The sequence below is a fragment of the Gossypium hirsutum genome, chromosome A05, assembly GCF_007990345.1.
Source record: "Gossypium hirsutum isolate 1008001.06 chromosome A05, Gossypium_hirsutum_v2.1, whole genome shotgun sequence".
Lineage (NCBI taxonomy): Eukaryota > Viridiplantae > Streptophyta > Magnoliopsida > Malvales > Malvaceae > Gossypium > Gossypium hirsutum.
Genome location: NC_053428.1, coordinates 17,367,789 through 17,388,007, shown reverse-complemented (window position 1 = coordinate 17,388,007; position 20,219 = coordinate 17,367,789). Strand labels below are relative to the sequence as shown.

Here is a 20,219-nt window from a genome sequence, read left to right as displayed (position 1 = left end):
AATAAATATGCAAGAGTGTTAAATTATAGTTAAATATCATAAATTTACATGGTAGAAGCCATGTTGGCTCCCAAGAAAATCAAATGCAAGAACGTGGACCTAAGTGATGAGGTTATTTATTCATTAAAGCTAAGCTTAATCTCATTTAAGATTAGCGTTCAGAAAAATTCGATTTAATTCAAAAAAATTAATAAAAGATTTAAATTTTGAATTAAATAGTTCTAATTATTCGAGTCGATCAAGTTATTCGAATCAACTCGAATAAAAAAATTAAAATTTTTTATTTAACTTAAATATAAATTACACAATTCGAGTTATTTGAAACTTCGAATAAGAAAAGTCGAAACTACGTCATTTTGATTAATATTTATCCACCAACCTTACTTATGTAATTAAATAATCTTGTATTTCGTCTACTAGTTAAATAATCAGTTTATGTAAATGCAACATTAAGTATAAATAATAAGATTTATTAACTCGAATCGACTTGACTTGAAATTTTTTGACTCGATTCGAAAAAATTTCAAATTGAGTTTAGTTGCTAAAATAAGATTCGCCAAGTTGACTAGCTTAAAATTTTTTGACTCGACTCAATCGAATGCTCACCCACATTTAAACATTAGCTATAGGATCAGCGATTTTATACCTGTGTATAACCAAAAAAAAAAAAAGTTAATGACGTTATGCTTTGGATGTAGGACATGTTAACATAAAAGAGAAAGACATACTATGTTAAAAAATTATAAGTAATAAAACTCGTGGTTAGACTCTCTCTCTTAATAAATTTATAAAACATGGGGAACTAATCACTGGACTCGCTTCAGTGAATATATTGAGAAACCAAAAGATTTTATAAATGAGACACAATAAGAAACACAATAAAGAGAAAAATAAATTTTATTCACGCCGAATAACTTAATGATTACAGGTAAAACTCTGTTGGTAATTCTTTCTCCCCTAATTATACCAATAAAATAATATATAATAAGTTGTTGAGGATTAATAGGTAAATCCATGTCCTTCAGTTAAGATGATGATACAGTATGTGACTTCGTGTTTTAAATGGTTTCAAGAAAAATTGATAACCGATAGCTACTCTCTTAGAAACTTTAAGTTCAACCTTCACGCCTTACGCGTTCCTTGGACAATAATGAATAATGAAAAGAAGGAAGGAAAGTGTTTGAGGGGAAAATGATCTTACAGAATAAAGGAGATGTTATGGCATGCACTAATCTTGGGTCTGTTGGAGTCAAAGCGACTTTTAAAGTAGGCTAAGTATGCAGATAAGTTGACAAAGAAATTGGCTTGCAAAAAGTGGATAGTAAGCTGTCAAGATATTGACCTGCAACTTGACAAAACAAGCAAGGTGATAACCTTATATCTGTTTCAAGTTGACAGCATGAATATGGCATGAGTTTAAGCATTATCATAATAAATGGAAAAGTTTGGTAGCAAATTAAGCAGGGGCGAAGCGAAATTTTTGGAAGGTTAGAATTAAATTATATATATTTTTACGATAGTGAAAATACATTTTTATCATTTTAGGGCTTAAAATACAATTTTACCTTTTATTAATTTAAAATATAAACTAGAATTTTTTCCATTTTAGCTTGGATTCGCCACTGAGATTAAGTGGGCTAAGTCAGTTTAACTAAGCCTATAAATATGTAAGTATAATGTGTATGAAAAATATAAGTGGCATGAGTAAAGAATGAAAGAAACTAGCAGCAGTTGGTGATTACAAATATTTATTTGTGAGTAATAAAATTAGTTTGATTTGAGTATCCGCTACGTTTCCAACAGGGTCCCTGGCTGGCGTCATGGAGTGGAATGTTGCTGAATTGTCGGCAAATTCCTACTGCATTGAAAGTGTTTGTTGAAGAGGGTCTTCTTAATGACTCAAAGCTGATGATCATAGGGTCGGTTTCAGAATAATACCGTTGTTTGGAGTTCAAATTGCAGCAGGCGACCATGGGCTTTGGCTTAGATCTTCATGAAGATCGATGGAATTGGTGGGCTCATTTCATTATATCTTGAGAGAGGGAAATGGCTTTGCAGATGGATTGGTTAAAGGGGGAATTTTTCGAACTAGCTTATTCAAAGCTTGGTGGTAGGAGATGTCTGGGTATTTTTTTTTTCTTTTCCTGCTGGGTTTATTTTATATGTTAACAGTGGAATTTTGTTTAATTTAAGAGCTAAAAATTATCATATATTTTAATTCACATTTAAAAAAATAAATAAGATATATAAAACTTTTTAGATCCCACCACACCTCTTGTCCGATGGGATTCAAACTAAAGCATAATATTTTAAAATATAATTTATTAATATAATTTACATCATTTAATTTTATTAAGATCCAAAAAAGATAAATTATACTATAGTTTACATTAAAATAGTATTGTTTTTATTTTGGTCACCTTAATTTTTTTGTCAATTTAATCACTATTGTTAGAAAAATTGACCAGGATGATCACTTAACCATTAAACCTTTAACGAATTGCTTACTGGACTTGCAAAAAAGAGAAATTTTATTTTTTTATCCCTTTAAAAATTACAACTTTTTTAAGTTAATCTCTTAAATTTCCATCAAAAACCCATATTAAATAACATAAAAAAATGTTAAATCCAGCCTTCAATATGCTTCCATTGTCGTCTTCTCCCACTATCTCCTTCGTTCCCCCTTCCATCTCAACATTAAGGTAATTTTAATTACCCATGTTTTCCCATTTATTTATTTTTCAACTAAATAGTTTAGTTGCACTTGTTTTTCAAATGCCCCATAATTATTCATGTTCTCTTCTTCAAATGCCCCATAATTATTCATGTTCTCTTATTTATGTATTTTCCAACTAAATAGTTTAGTTATACTAGTTTTTCAAATGCACCATAATTATTCATATTTTTCTAATTATTTATTTTCCAACCAAAGTCAACAAGGACTTTAACAATGGAGGAAATTTTAGGGTGTGTTTGGTTGGATGAAAGGAGGAAGTAAAAAGTAAAAAGAAAATAAATTTTAAGTTTGCTTGATAGGAAAGACAAGTGAAAGGAAAAAATATATGAGAAGCGGTCAATTTTATTTTATTGTATAAAAACTAATTCTTTTAAATTGGAATGATTATAAAAGTGTATTTTTTAAATGTTTTTTTTTATAGTCGTGCTTTGTAAAGGGACCGAGCAAGTTTGATGCGGCTTTGGGTATGGACTAATATCTTTGAATCAGATGCTGCGGATTAATGAGATGGTACTATTACAGGCCACAAATGGTGATGAAAAATACACCTTTAGTTACTGGCTGTAAGACTACCGACAGTAGTTAACATCGACGAGATGACAATTTCACCGCAAGTTTGATACATCGACGAGATGACAATTTCAAGCATAACCAAATGGTTAATTAACATTTATATATATATGGTAGGGATATTTGGCGAGGAATACCGTATGCCATATATTGCGACAGGAGCAAATGTATTTCAAATCCATTTTCCACTGTCATACATGTGCAATGATAACTGATAAATGAGCCAATTGAATGAATCAAATTATGAACTCATTACAAAAATGTGAAAAATTAATTGGTTTAGCCTTACAATGAATCCCTCTCTGTATACATTGTACAAACATCGTGCTTAAATTACATCAATATCCCTACTTGATATGGCTAAGACTTGAATCGCGTTCATCTCCAGAATCCGTCAACGTTTTAACTAAACTTGAGGGTGTTGCATGGTTGACGAAGACATGGAAGACTTGGACATGGAAATAGACAAACGCCGAACGATTCGAGCCACTTGGCCCTGGAACACATGTACGATTGCTCCAATGCCACATTACACCAATCAATAACCACGTGGCTTAATTTTGATTCCAAGTAAGGTGAGATGTGCCAATCAACACCAGCACATGGAGAGTGAATGTAGGACTAATGCATTTATTTCGAAACCTTACCCCACTAGGCAGCTTACCTGCCTGCCTTAACCTTATAAGGCTCTTGGCTCCAAATTTTTTTCTTCATTTCACTACCTCGCTTTGCTACTTTTCTTTTCAGTTTCAACATATAACATCTAGAGATGGGGGAGAAGGTAAAGGTTCCTCTTTCCTCTATACTTTCCTTTTCTTTAGGGTTTCTATATATGCTTTTGTAAAAATTTATTCCTTTGCTCGTCTGCGAATTCTTCCATGTCTGAACCTGAACACTTATATATGTCCCTTTCTCTTGTAAAATAAATCGGCAAAAAAAATGCTTAAGTTGTGCTACGAAATTATTTATTACTATATCTTCCATCATTCGTACGTAATTATTTTTATGCAATATATGTACGGATGTAGGTGACGATAATGGTGCTGAAGGTCGACCTTCAGTGTAGACGCTGCTACAAGAAGGTGAAGCAAGTACTTTGCAAATTCCCTCGTGAGTATCTTGACTTTTATGCATTATCTGCAGTTATATGTACGTACATAATTATTCGTATTTGTCATTATATGTTTTTATGTACTATGTATTATTGAATTGCAACACGGTAGTAGGTAGTCAGTTAGGCCTTGGGTGATCATTGAGAGCTCAAGTCTGAGTTGATATTTGATTACGGGTTTTATGAATAACAGAAATACGAGACCAGATATACGACGAGAAGGCCAACACGGTGACAATCAAGGTAGTTTGCTGCGATCCAGAGAAGATGAGGGGCAAGATACGTTGCAAGGGTGGCGATTCCATCAAGAGCATTGAGATCAAACCACCTCCAAAGCCCAAGGACCCCGAGAATTCTGAGAAGGAACCTGAAAAGAAAACAGAGAAGCCTACAGAGTCCGAGAAGAAGTCTGAAAAGCCCAAAGAAACACCACCAAAGTCACCGGCGAAACAGGCTTCTCCTCCGGAAGGCTTTTGTTGCACGGATTGTTATCATGGTCATCGTGGTGGCCCTTGCTACTTTGGTGGACCACCTCCGCCCCCATACTATTGGCCTTATGGTAGGCCAGTTTATGTTAACTGGGGCGGCTGCGGCGGAAGCACCTACTGTTATTGTTTTGAAGAAAACCCACAATGCTCAGTCATGTAAGTTGTAGCATGGCACATGTGGGACGCTCATAATAAAGTTATTCTACGTTTCTCCCTTGAATTATTGTCATTCAGTTAAAATACAACGTTGAATGTTTTCATGTTTTATACATTGTATTTACAAAATTGTTTGATATTTAAAAAACAAAAGAAAGATAAATCCTAAATAAACTTCACAAAAGCTAATTACTATTGGGAAGAAATGATATGAAATTGTGATTACACATTTTTTTTATCCATTTTTAATAAGAAAAAGATAAGTCAAATTTTCTTCCTCTTAATTTTCAAATTTTTCCTCTTTGACAAAATTTAAATTCAATTAATAAAGCTAAAAATCAAAAAACAAAAATTCTAATTATAATGGATTATAATCAAGAGAATTTTCATGAAATGAAATAAAAAATTGTTTTTAATGGATTGTTTCTCTATCTCAATACTTACAATCAAATCATACTAAAGACAAACAATTCCAAAGAAAACTACCCAAAAAATAATGAAAATTAAATAGTAATTAAAATAAAATTACGAAAATAGGATGATTCCTTTATACCAATTACTTTTACATGAATTTTATTTTATATTTTTCCTTTTTTCACGAGCATGTTTTTTGTCAGGTTATATTATTATAGAAAGACAGGTGGTGATGGGTGCGTTTGCTTCTTCTTCTTCTTTTTATCACTTTTACATACCCTTTTTCTTTAAAATAATATAACTTAATCCTTGTTTGTGGATTAGTAGTTCAATCCTTGTCCTTCGGTTAGGGTCCCTATGAAATATATCATATGAATGTGTGTTTTAAATGGATTTAAGAAAAGTGGTTGATAGCTACTCCGTCAACCGTTAGTGGTTGATAGCCTTCACGTCATGAGACGTGATTATGCCTTCCTTGGACATATTAGATGAGATGAGATAAGACAGCTTGTGGTGCGGAATCATATATATCTTCTAAACAGATCGCCCATCAAACCTTCGCTTAATAGTAGCGTTAAGTTTCTTTCCGACTTGGAAACATCAAAAAGAAAAGAAAAAAAAATTCTTCCAAGGAATCATATTAATATATATTAGTTAGTCCTTTTGTAATTTCAAAAAGAAGGAAATATCCTTGAAGAAATCGTATATAAATTATTTAGTATTGGTGATAAAAAATTTTAAAGGTTAATGTGCAAATTGTTGGGTATATTTTTAGTTAAAATTGAAATTGTGTGAATGTGCATTTTTTTTAATAACAAAAAAATATTATTTACCAAAAAAATAACAAAGCAAAATTATTAACAAAGAAATAAATGGAAACAAATCATACGGTGGGGCAACAACTAATCTCAAGCCAAGAGGCTTATTCTATTGACGAGTCGAAATTTTAAGCTGACGAGTTTTATTTTATTATTTTAACTTGATTTGAAAATTTTTTGAATCAAGCTGAGTAAAATGAAATTTGAGCCAAGTTGAAATGAGTGAAATTATTCGAGTTAACTTAAAAAATTAAACATGTTAAATTAAAATATTGTTACAGTATAACTAATTACATGTTATAGCACATAAATTTAAAAAGAAGAAGAAGAAGTTTTAGTATCATAAACTTGAATTATTAACTAACTTATTTAGGTCCTCAAAATTATTATTTTAAATTTTTTTTAAAAATTTAAATTTCTTTATATATTTCTTATATTTTTTTAGAAATTTTATAATTTTTTAAAAATATAAATTTTGGAATTTTTATAAACATTTTTAATTTTTTAAAATTATTTTAAATTTTTTTTGTAATTTTTTGTTGAGAGAGAGACTAATTTGCACATTTTCAAAATTGACAGGGACCAAAAGGGTATTTACACCAATCATTATTTGAATTGTAAAGTTCAACTTGACTCAAACTTGAAACTTGAATCACTTATTCAAGTTTACTCCAATAACTCGAATAATTAGAATAACTCAAAATTTAAAATTTTATTTATTTTTCGATTCGATTCAAGTTTTATTCACCCTTACAAATATACACCCCGTACTAGAACCTTTATTGCTATGACCCATAATTGATTCAGAATCCAAAACTAAAAAAAAAATAGGAAAGTATACAGACCACTATATTTAAATTTTATCTTGAATTTTACTACTTTGCATTATCATCGAATATTAATCAAAATAAAGGATAGTGATAATTTTTAATATTTATTAAATTTATGATTACCAGTTTTGATTTTAAAAATTTTTAACGGTCACATATTTTTAATTAATATTTAAAAATAATAAATAAATAAATTATAATATAATGTAAATGGCAAAGGCAGTGGCAGTGGCTAATCTCAAAGGACTTTGCACAAGCATGTTTAACCAATGATGTGACAAAAGTTGCAGGCTAGTCAATCGTGTGTGCTCATGTTTGTACTAGGCCGGCTTTTTGCATACACGTGTAATGTCTACACATATTTTATTTCTCAGTTTCCTCTTTACTATATTCTTATCAAAGGAAAATACTTGGTAGCCACCCTCAAATGACAATGCTAACAATAGTACGTGACAGTGAATGCCATTGCCTACTAAACTATATAGCAGAGAATTAATCGTCAATTCACGACCCATATAATATATATATATATAGACTGCTTTCGGTACTACACTACAACCACTACAACATCATTTCCCATTTGATAAAGTTATCGAGAAATGTTTCCCGGACCCAAATATATATAATATAAGTAGGAAGTTGACTTTCCACTAAATAATTTTAATTTTCCAACAGGCGGGCGTTGACCTCCTTGTCTTAAGAACAAAGTGATATGGGTTGCACGTCCATGTTTCATACAGTCTCCAGCGTGAAAGATTATATATAGAGTCCGCACGACTCGATAACTCAAAAAGTATCAAAAAAAGAAATCATGGGCAACTGCTTAAACCATTTGTTCGCTCCGTCTCCGGCCAAGAAGGGTAAACTTGTCGTCCACAATGAAGGAGAAAAGGAGTTTAGAGACTCGAAGGTAGTCAAAGAGGTCCACTATTTTCTGCCTCCGGCTGGCTGTATCATGCCAAATCACCATCCAATTTCTCTCAAAATCATCAAAAAAGAAAGCTGCAAAGGAGGACGTAGTAGTATAAAGATTATGGTTTCTAGGCAGCAACTGGAGTTTCTCCTCAGACATGCAAAGATGTTTCAGTCTATGAAAGTATCCATCCCACCAACCTCTAGGACTCCTAAGCCAGGGAATCAGAAATGGCGACCATCTTTATCTGCCATTCCTGAGGAGCCTTATTTTTAAGGCCATATAGGATTTCTGCCTGTTATTTTCAATCAGGGGAGCAAAAAAACCTGTGCAGTGATTCGTAAATTGTATAGATAGTAGCCATCGGGAGACTGTTTCTGCCATGTTTTTTTTTTCTTGCAGTGCCTTCTCTCGCCCATATATTTTATGATTTTCTGCTGTGTTTAAAGTGTTTCGTGTGTTTGAACCTACTAACTAGATTCGACTGTGACTAACCGTAAAGTATTATCGGGTTACCCTACCCGGTTTCTGTAGTCTGTATTCCCTGTTACTATTCTCTGCATTGTTATTGTCATTTTCACATCTTACACTAATTAGACAAATACAGTCCTCAAGCATTGCAAAAAGCAATTTCATTCCATCAATCAGAAAACCAAAGGAATCCTATTCCTAGGATGTTACAAGTTTAGATCTCCAACGTTCACCCACAGCCAAACCCTTTTTTTTACAGACCCAATTTCATCAATCATTTAACTTTATTTTAACTAGCTACCTACCATCAGTAAAAAAATTCAACAATAATTTACAGTGAATTGAAAACTACAAACACAGAACAAGAATCAAATCAATTTCCAAGTTTTCTTCAACATCCACCCTTCATGGGAGTCTTCAAGATCAAGATGTTTGGGTTACCCCTGCTACTTCCAGACCATCCAATGCGTTAAAAATTATATTTAAATGCAAAAATGTTTGTAATGAAATGAAACATCTTTCTGGTAGACATTATGAAATAGAACAATAAGGAGGAATTTAAAGTTAAAACCAACCTTCTGGTCTTAGAGGAGTTTATGTGTTTCATCTTTTTGGTATCATCACCCATTTTCGCTGATCCATTTTCCTTTTCTGTCGTTAGTGATTCTCTCTTCACCCGTTTAGCCTCCACTTCAATGGCTCTTGAGAATGCTTCAACCTTCTTCATGAGCATCTGTAGACAATTAACATATGTTCGGTAACTCATGCTTGTGCATTGTGAGTATCTAAAAACAGCAGAAAATTTACTGGTGTTTCTTCACCTTTATTTCTTCATCTTTAGTATTCAAACTACTGTCTTTAGCCTCACACAACTTTCTTAAATTTATGACCTCTTTCTGAAGCCTATCATACAAAAATCCTGAAACCATATCTTCGGCATTGCTATCAGCAATTCCTCTGTTTCCTGTCTGTTCATTGCTACCTCCATTACTTTTTATTTCGGCCGAATCTTTTGTGTCACCGTCTTTGCGTATACTGCTGTCCCCGTTTACCTTCATTTCTGCATTTTCCTTCTCATTGCTATCAGCAACCTTACACCTAGATGCCCACAATTTTTTTCTTACCATGTTTTCTCCTGATGTTGCCCTTGGCCGTTGCAGGGAAGAACTTGTACTGATGGTAGAAGCCCTTGGCTGAGAGGTAGACCTCTTCTTTAGTCCACCGGTGCTTGTTAAAAATCCTAAGATGTTAATGGACTTTTCTGGTTTTGGGGACCCGTAAGATGCATTAGGATTGATTGAGATACTTGATATATGTTTTAATCCATCTTCCAAAATCTTGAGCCTTAGCTTGAACTTATCCTAATGCATAGATAGTTACATTGAGCTTGAGAAATAGTGCATTTAAAAAAGATTCAATTGAGCTATCTCGGGTCAGCAAATCAAATTTCACCTTAAGCTGTGCTTCTGCCTTTGCTGTTCTCACTGACATAGATAGTTTGTCCTTCAATCTTTGCATCTCTGCCTGTAAATACCTCATCATTATGTTTCATTGTTCAATAAGTTATGTTCGAGGCTAACTTCAACATTAAGTCACTGACATTGCTTGCTTAAGAAGTTTGTTATGAAAGAATTACCTGCAGCAGCCTTCTGTCCTCCAACCATTGCTTGACAGGCATTACTTTGTCATTTTCGTCCTTCCATTCATTAGCCACCACGGTCGCTACACGGTTTGCCAAAACTTTAACTCTAGCGAGCTCCCTCTCAAGTGTCCTCTTTTCCTCCTGAATAATTGAGTCATTCCACTTAGTAACTTATACCACTTCCATGAATCAGAGTGAGAGCATGGCACCTACCCGAAGTTGAGAAATCTGTCGCCGACAGTCACGGATAGAATTAGCAGCAGCCCCACCAACCAAAATGGCCTCTTCAAGTTCCTTAATGGTTTGGCTAAGCTTTTCAATCTCCAAGACCTTTTGGCGATTAGTTTTCTCAAGGATTTTGTTCTCCTCCTGCAATGCGTAATGATAAAGTTGAGGGTACATTTTGATCATAGGCTAAAATTCTGGAACCCCTCTAATTATTCAATAACCAAACTGTCAAAGCTAAACTTGCCTGGCAAATCTCAATCTGCCTCCTTAACTCCAAGTTTTGGTTTTGAACTTCCTCAACTATTAAAGCCCTTTCTAAAGCAGATCCAAAATCCTCTCTGCTTCGGTCAAAGCTAATTCCTTTGACTTTGTGAGACGTTCCAAAGCCTTCTTATCCTGGTGGAGCACTGCAATCTGAGAGTGGAAGTGGAGCATGATGATGAGGCTAGTATGTTTAATACATTTGGAGCACTACATATTTTCCCACAAATCCTTCCCTACCCTACCTCATTTTTGTACATTTTAATCTCAGCCTTAAGAGGAGCAATGATTGACTCCATAGACACATCCTCATCATCCTTTTGATTTGCATAAACTCTTCTGAGAGTTGCTTCCGCAGCAAATTGTGCAGCCACTGCATCTTTCTTCTCATCTGCCAGTTTCTTCATTTCGAGATTCTACATCGAATAGAATTTAAGTTTCATTACTTATACACACACACATGCATATACAAACATGCAGAATCCAAGAATTCCATAAAGGAGACGAACCTTTTGTTGGAGCAGATTCTCAGCGACCCTGTGTTTCTCATCCAACGTTTGAACTTCTTCACCGAGCTGCAAAAAGAATTACAAATATACCCACAGAATCTGATTACAAACTTCATCCTGTAATTTCAAATAATTCAACAGATCCTAGTGTTTTATTGCTCTCTTGTGACAGTACTGAAACTACAGCCTATATATACATACATGTACATATTCGTATTCAGTATATTATAGCTGTGCCGCTAGCACTTTATTAACAAAGAATTCTTCTGATATAGCAATTAAAACTTTGATTTTCCACTACCTCTTCTATGACCTTATCCTTGAGCGCTTCTGTTGCTCTCAATGCCTTGATTTCAGCCTGAGCAGCTCCCAACTTTCGGTCCTTTTCTGGAACAATAGCAAATTAATATTCAGAGCTAATAATCCTAAACATGTTTCACTGAAGCAGCCGATACACAGATGTAATACTGTTGGTGTAAGAGACCTTTGAGTCGGTTCTGCAATCGGGTGAGCTCTAACACAAAAGGGTCGGGGTGATCAGCAATAGCAAGAGGGAGCTGTTCTTCGCCTCCAAATACATGGCTATGACCCGCCATCACCATCTTTGCGCTTTTGTGTCTCAGTGTTGGCACTTGGTGGTAGCATATATAATGCCAAAACAACCCCTCCCCAAACAACAACAATAAAACCACTTAGACAAATTTGAGAGAGCCGGTCTCTTTAAGGAAAAGACCGCAAAGAGAGGAATACTGACATTTCCTTAATCTTAAGCAATCACTGAAAGCCACTGCCATATATAATCCTCTTTCTTTCCTTCGTTTATGTCTTAATCTTTGGGCAGTAACGGTTACTTTCTTATTAACATCGTGACTACAGATTTCAAACTTTATATTCATTAACTAAAATGATGATACGCCCCATCGAATATTAAATGCTTATTAATTTATTATTATATTTGTTTTTGATGAAATGATGATAAATATTAGACACTTTGATGGAATTTTCCCCTTTTCATGTTTACCTTTCGAATGAACACCTAACTAATCTCCATGTACAGACTCGTCTCTCAAGAAACTAAACAACTGCTTTTTCATTTTGGAGTGTACATATATGTCCAAGGTTAGAGAAAGATATGGATACCAAACCTTTACTAGTTGGGTGCCATTTGCTGCAATATTATTGTTAGTGTATGACTGACAGATAATTTTCAAAAAGAAAAAGCCTAATGAGGGAGACAAATAAAAAAATAAATCCATTATTTCCAATGCTTTCTATCCAATCTTTTTCAAGCCCCTGATGATGCCCTTCTAATTTCCTAAACTAATAAATTAAAATGAAGCAGAATACTATTACTTCTCTATGCGTATATATGTATATAGTTGTAAGCTTGCCTTGCTTTGCCTGCATTTTGATGGCCATGGTTTGGGATGTCCTCATAATGAAACCCTATATCAACTCCCTTCTTTTTTTATTCTCTCTTTTTTATCTTTAAATTTTTTAAGTTGTTTCGACTTTTCTTACTTTTAATTTTAAGAATTTAATATCTTTGCTTATTTAATTTAGAAATTAAAATCCAATTAATAACATTATTAATCGACTTCTAAATCTTAATATGTATTATTAATTGGACTTTTAGCTTTTAAATAAGACATTTGAATATTGAAACATTGCATATTTGAATTTAGTGAATACTCATTAGTAGAATTATCAAATAGACTTTAATTTTTAAATCAAACAAATATAGAGGTCAAATTCTTCAAAATAAGGTAGCATTGGTATAATGAAAAATAGTCATTTTCTTGAGAATTTAATCCATTGAAAAGTTATCTCAATATTTGATATGCCAAATTTAATTTACCTTCCTTTGGAATTACCTTCTCATGAACATGGCGATGCAGTTTCCATGATAAAATGTAGGAAAGTTATTTTTCCTTCTGGATTGGAAAGTTAAAAGAAATATTAAAACAAAATTAACCCTATTTTATATTTGTTTAAGGTATTACTCTATTAATAATCATAAAAAAATAAAATAGAAGAAGCTATTGCCTTCCTCCTCTTCTTCTTTTGCCCTACCACTTGATTCTCTTTATTACTTCAACGGATTCTTCACAAGTATTATATATATATCTTTTTAATTTATTCCAAGACAAGTATATATATTCATTATTTATATGCACATTATTTTATTTACAAAATATATGGAGGACAAATTTGAAACAATTTTACTTTCAATTAACATTATAAATTAAAAATATCAATTAAATTTTATTATAAATATTCAATCCAAATATTTTTTGAGAATAAAGTTTATTATAATATGAATATTATTTTTTATTTAATAAGGGTAAATTCATAAATTATTATTACATTCTTAGGAAAGTACTCACTGAAGCAAACATGATAATATAACTTTCGTAAAATTTTAATTAATACCTTTCAATGTATATTAAATGTTATAAAGTAACTTTTCCGACAATCACATCCCATTTAAATCATAAAATGAGAAAGCACTCAGCACTATCTAAAAGTAGAGGAATTAAATTTTAAATTTAAAAAAAAAAAGTAAGTGACATAATTAAACCAAATTATTTTTGTTGTAACTTTTATTCATCATATTAATTAATTGTCCTAAATGTGAAAACGATGGAGATTAATTTTGGTAATGGAAAGCTCTTTCAATGGAATAGTTAGATTTCTTCAGCGCTAAAAATTGCTGAAACCAAGGCGTTGCTTTTTATATTATATTTAGTGGAATGATGTCACTCAAACACACATTTCTCATCTCATCTCATCGTTCCTTAAAAGTAAGATTGATTGATTGATGATTAGATATGTATTATATAAAAAGTAGGACTATCATGAATACGTAATACATAATATACGGAGCTCCAGCTGTTATTAGCCCTAAGCCATTGGCGATTGTAAATATAGTAGACATTAAAGAAAGCCATAATTAAACCTGAATAGAAACCAGATTAGTCAAAAGGGATTTTGATTAAAAATTTAATCATAGCTTAATTGAATTCTCCACTAATCTTGCTTTGTAAGTGATGCCAACACCCATCAAAGCAAGCTCCGACAGGTCTCTATGTTTTTATCTGTTTCTGATAGGTTTGAGTTGGTGAATTATTGAATGATTGATGTTGTAGTTGAGCAGTCTTGCAATGTTTTCAGTTATGGGTCTGTTTGAAGCCCATTATTGGGTATACTTCAGGCCTTGCCCTCGTTTCAACTTGGGATCGTAGTGGAACCATTAAAAAGGTGAAAGTCGTTTAGGCCCAACATCTGAAAGGAAGGGTTTGTTTGGTACAATCGTTGGTCTCTCTATCACACTGAGTCTTGGAGGACGTACTCGAGAGTGGAGACTAAGTTCTATTAATCGTGAATCTAGTCTTGGGTGTAATCAACTCATCAGAAAAATAAGAGGGATGGAGTAAAACATAAGTTTAAAAAATGGATTTAATTAAAAAAATAAGTTATATTTAAAAAACAAATCAAGCCTCAAATAAGATATTTTTGGTCCAATCCGAATTAGTAAAAAGACAAAAATTTATTGTTTTATTATTGTTTTACTGCTATTTTTAATTTTGTCGTTGTTTTGCTACCCTTTCACTATATATTTTGTTATTATCATTTGTATATTATATAATTCTTCTTTTATTGTTAATTTTGTTACTATTTTAGAGGCATTTGCTTGTTAAGTTATACTTATCTTAATATTATTTAAGTATAAATATTTTTTAACTTATTTTTAATTTATTAAGAAACAATTATTTTAATATTTTTAGTATTTTTCATGTATTATCTTTTTTTAAAAATTTATATAAAAAAATAATTTAGGTGAGTTATGCTCGAGTTTTAGTATTTTTATTCAGGTCAAGTCTTTTTAGACTCGAATCTAGTAAATAAGCCTAAATTTTGATAACATCTGACTTTGACCTATGACCAAATCTAAACTAAACCTAATGGCTGGTCGAACAGGGTGAAAATTAGTGGTAAGGTTGCCATCTTCCTATTTCATTACTCCATGTTTAATGAACCAAAATCATAATAATCTTGACCTTTATGTGGAATGAAAGGTATTGAAATAAGCATGCATCTCAAAAGCATTTGAAGGCGCAGCATTATATTGATAGTCAGGTAACCACTAAATGTTGAAATTGAGATCTAGCTTTATTTAAAATATCATATAACCGCTAAACTTTTACAAAATAATAAATTACATCATTAATCACTAAGTTATGGGTGTTTTTTTGGTCACTTAGTTAAAAAAAAAGTATAATTTAGTTATTGAATTATTTGAAAATTTTTGTTTAAGTTAGTAAATTATTCGAAAGTTTTTATTTAATTCACTGACTTGTTAAGTTTTTTCTAAAAAAAATTTCTATCTGTGAACTCTAAGTGACAATTTGAAATTTGACAAGTAGAAAAACATACTTTAGATCCTAGCCGATCTAAACGATCAATGTTGAAGATCGAAGAAAAAAACTATTTGAATTTTGGTTCGCTGATTCATGATGTCCAAAGTTATTTCATGAAAAAAACTACTGTAGAAGAAAAAGGGAAAGAGAACTTTCGATTGTTACAAACAGTACAAATATTTTTTCTAAAAAAAAATTCTATCAGTGAACTCTAAGTGACAATTTGAAATTTGACAAGTAGAAAAACATACTTTAGATCCTAGCCGATCTAAACGATCAATGTTGAAGATCGAAGAAAAAAACTATTTAAATTTTGGTTCGCTGATTCATGATGTCCAAAGTTATTTCATGAAAAAAACTACTGTAGAAAAAAAAGAGAAAGAGAACTTTCGATTGTTACAAACAGTACAAATAGAAAGAGCCACATAGCATCAACTTTAATAGTGGAGCGAATTAAATGAAAACTTTTGAATAGTGCACTGATCAAATTGTAACTTTTTAAATTAAATTATCATAATGAAAATCTACCCACAGTTTAATGACTAATAGTATAATTTACCTTCGAATAATATTTTTAAAATGTTTGACCTTTATTTAAACACTTTAATAAATGTTTGACTTTATATAACTATTTTAAAAAATTTTACTCTTATGTTAACATTCTTTAAAAATTTTCCAAATAATTTAAGGAAGAATTTCACCAAAATTGGTCGCGCAAATTCAAAAGCCATTATAAAATTAAAAAACGTGAGATGATAAGGCATATACTTAGAGAGGCTGATCGTATTGTAAAGATGATTACTACGTATACAAAAAGGGTACATATCTTACCAAAAATCCTTACAGAATTACCTAAAGCCTTAGTAATGATAAAGTTAGGGGTGCTTTTAATTTTACCAGTGTAGTTTAATTCTGTATGATTTTTCTTTAAAAAAAAAAGGTCATAATTTACAAGTACAAAGGTAAGCAACTCCCACGTGGGAAAAACATAACAATGATGAGGATAAATAATGATATTGTATTTACTCTGTACTTACCACCCGCCTAGAAAGATATCTACGCCCTGTGCCTCTCTTAAAAGAAAAGGGGAAAAAAGTGTTTCTGAAATAAGCAGGTGACCTCATCCCACCATCTTTTGTTCCAAGTTATGGTCTTTTCTTTACCAGTTGGAAGAGAGGGGAGATTTCCACACACGTGATGCGACTTCACCACCCCACCCACTTTTTTTTTTTTTTAATTACAAAAAAAGCAAGGGCGAGTAAAGAGTAAAGGGACGAAAGAATAAAGGAGTAAGTGAGGTCAGTAAAACAGTACCTTTGATTGGGATGATATGTATATAAACAATAAAACTTAGTTGGGAATCATTCTCATACGATAAGATTTGTTGCCCCCAACTTCCCTTATCATTTGATTTTGATATTAACGATGAACCTATATCTGTAATGCGTGAAGTAATATTGGGAATATTCCCTTTTACATAAACGGTTCGGAAATCGCCCCCCTCTAATCACACGTAGTTATACGAGATCGATTCTTGTGTTGCCGACAATACCTTTTACAACTGAATTGCAGGGACGGTGTTAGAGCATCTGCCAAAGATGCACCGAAGGTTAGTAAGATAAGAGATCCGATTAGAAGACAGAATAAATTATTAAAACTAAAGAACAGCAAAGACATCTTCCCACATTTACATGATTTTTTTTTTAAATGATGCTCTTTGTCTCTGATACTGAATCGCTTCTCTAATAAAAACCGTCGAATGACATTCCTTCATATGACAAAGAATATTGCTTGTCCTGTTTTAGAGATTCACTTAAGACCATTAGTTATTAATGTGCACGGTCCTTTTTCTCTGTTGCTTAATTAAGAAATTAAAAGAAGTAGGTTACCATATAACAGAGAATGGGTTGGTTTCATTGGTAATTAATATTGATGGGCCATCATGTCAGATTCTCAAGTCACAATCACCAAGCAGCTCCTCCCAAATTCCTACGTTCGGCTGTAGCTTATTACTTTTTCTTCTCTTTTTCAACTTCCATCTCATGCTGAAGCATTTAAGTCTTAAGATAAGGAAAGTGGGCCAATATTTTTATTTGATTAGTTGCGGAGCGCTTTGTTTGAAGTAAATTAAGAGTGTAAAAAGGAAAAGCCCCAAGATTCACCTTTATTTTTTCTAATTTGTTTATCAACATCAACATCAACATCGATATCAATATCAATATCACATCCTTCCTTGTACCGTAAAATATGCATTCGAAGTCAGAAAAAACCTGCTTGGTTGCTAGGCCAAGGCCACCACTTTTAAAGCTCAAATCAAATCCCTTTGTTTTGTTTTAACTCTACAGTACAAATACGACTTTTTTTATAAAATTATGTTAGACTAGTCTAATGTTGTTCATATGTCCGGTCAAGTTCAGGTTAAGTCTTAACAAAATTTCAGGTCCGATTGATATGTTTAGGCCTCATTCTGCTTAAAAAATGAACTTATATTTTTACTTAAATTTAACTCATATTATAGATGTTAAATTAAGGCCTAGTTTAACTTGTTTCGTATTATTATTTTTAAATTATTCTATTATATAAAACAAATTTAAAAGTACAATATATCAAATATATTATAACATTAAACTAAATAATTTCCTAATAAATTTAAAATATATTAAAAATATTAAAACAAAAATTTTTTAACATTTTTTGAAAATACATGTGTCAGAAAAGCAAACCCTTTTTATAATTCAAATCCATATTTCAAACTTTTATTTTTATTCAAATATTCTCATTTTCCAAGCAAACCTTAGTAATAAGATAATGGCTCAATGGTACAGGTTGCACTCGAGACTTGTTGAATAACCTTACGTCTCGATCAACGTTGGGATTATATCTTTGGGACATTCTAAACATGCGGTGAGGATTCAGGGTTTAAATATTTCCTCCCATATTTGCATTTGATCTTTGAATTTATGGAAGCAATTATTTTAATTCAATTAGATTGCCGTATTTAAAATCTTTTTTAGTTTATTATCTTTTTATTTAAAAATTAAAGAGGAGATATATGTAATTCTACCAATTACTACGTAATTGTGATTAACAAATAGTACGACTTTCCTTTATTCCTTTACCGTCTTCAAACTTCGAAGTAGTTTTTGTTTTTAATATCAACAGTTGCATCATTTTGAGATCCCCCTTCCTGGGAAGAAGCTCAACATTTTTATGCTTTTTTTTTAATGACAATCTAGAAAGAGAAGTGGTAATATTAATTAATTAATTAATTAATTTCTTATACATATTTATGAGCTGTATTTTTTAAGAAAATGTTATTATTATTTGGAATCATAAATAATAATAATACAAAAACATGATACATAGTACAAATGATTAATAAATCACTACAAAATAATGTATAAATATGTAAAGTAAATTTAAAAAAAAAATAGAGAAGAACAATTTGGCAATAACTGCAACACTAGAATAATTCAAAAATAAACTAAAAATGCATCAACTTGATCGAATTTGCTTTTTAACTTTGCCGTCATCAAATCGACCTGACGATGAACATCAATCAAACAATAAAAAGTTGTCAAAAGTCCCCAAAAACTCACTGCACCAGTGATGGACAAAAGATTAAGTCTCATATAGCCTATCTTTCTCCTTATCATTTCAAATCTATCACAATCATTATGATTTATCATGACAAACCCCTTCAAGAACGATTTCTAATAGATTTGACGATAGAGACATATTCGGTTCGATTCGATTTTTGAACAAAAATTAAATTGAATCGAATCACTATATTTTATTTTTTTCTTTTAAAACTGATACCACATAAATAAAAATTAAAATATCCAAAACTGATAATTGCGGTTTGGTTTGTTTTTACCAAATTTGAAAAAAAAACAATATTACCTTATTTTGGGCCCAAAAAATCAAAAAATGCATTTCTTGATTTATTTAATTTTCACAACAGTTATAATACACTCTCTAAAATTCATTTATAAAATGAATTAAATAATCAAATTAATATCATAATCATCAATAAAGCTATTTAAAAAATCATTTTAAGTTAAGTTAATAAGTGACAAATTATTCGAAGTTGTTAAATAGAAAGCTAATATATAAATCATCATTATATTGATGTTTTTTTGTATCTTTTCTTTAATCGGTTTTAGTAGTATAACTAAATAATAATGATATGTCATATGATTGACTAAATCAATAACTATCAAACATACATAATTGTGAAATTTTATTTTATTTTTATAAATAAAATATTATAACATTTAATAAACTATTTTCCTAAAATTAGATTTATACTTATACTTATAATTATTATATTTAAGAAATGATACACTTATTCTATTATAAAATTACACTTTTTAATTTTTTTTTAATGAATTATTCCCATAACTTTATCTTTATGTAAGATCATAACTAGTTGTCGTTAATAATAATAATAATAATAATAATAATAATAATAAATAAGGTTAAAAGAGTTAGTCCATATAGATATTAAAATGGTCAAGTTATTATGTTATTAAGCTTAATTTTTTAAACATAGATTTTTTTTTTCATTCGGTTTTGATTTGAATAAAATTGAATTTATTTGGACAAATTGAACCGAACTGAATTGAGCAATTTGGATGATAATACCAA

General features: G+C 31.2%; 1 protein-coding gene, 1 long non-coding RNA gene and 1 pseudogene across 2 annotated transcripts; 1 reads left to right on the top strand and 2 right to left on the bottom strand.

Moving 5' to 3' along the window:
- Window positions 1-338: 338 nt before the first annotated feature.
- LOC121229420 (uncharacterized) lies at window positions 339-1,403 on the bottom strand. The gene is made up of 2 exons (XR_005927160.1): window positions 1,202-1,403; window positions 339-646 (listed from the first exon to the last, which is right to left on the bottom strand). It is a non-coding gene; the product is annotated as an uncharacterized lncRNA (long non-coding RNA).
- A 2,545-nt stretch (window positions 1,404-3,948) lies between these two features.
- Window positions 3,949-5,126, top strand: LOC107905695 (protein PYRICULARIA ORYZAE RESISTANCE 21). Its single transcript, XM_016832401.2, has 3 exons — window positions 3,949-4,088; window positions 4,336-4,417; window positions 4,612-5,126. The coding sequence occupies exons 1-3, from the start codon at window positions 4,077-4,079 to the stop codon at window positions 5,064-5,066; spliced, it is 549 nt and encodes a 182-aa protein (XP_016687890.1). The 5' UTR covers window positions 3,949-4,076; the 3' UTR covers window positions 5,067-5,126.
- Window positions 5,127-8,654: 3,528 nt separating this feature from the next.
- On the bottom strand, window positions 8,655-12,585 carry LOC107905694 (microtubule-associated protein 70-5-like; annotated as a pseudogene).
- Window positions 12,586-20,219: the final 7,634 nt, after the last annotated feature.

Coding starts and splice junctions, on each gene's coding strand:
- LOC107905695 (XM_016832401.2), top strand. Junction 4,418..4,611: donor AGTACTTTGCAAATTCCCTC/GTGAGTATCTTG, acceptor TATGAATAACAG/AAATACGAGACCAGATATAC.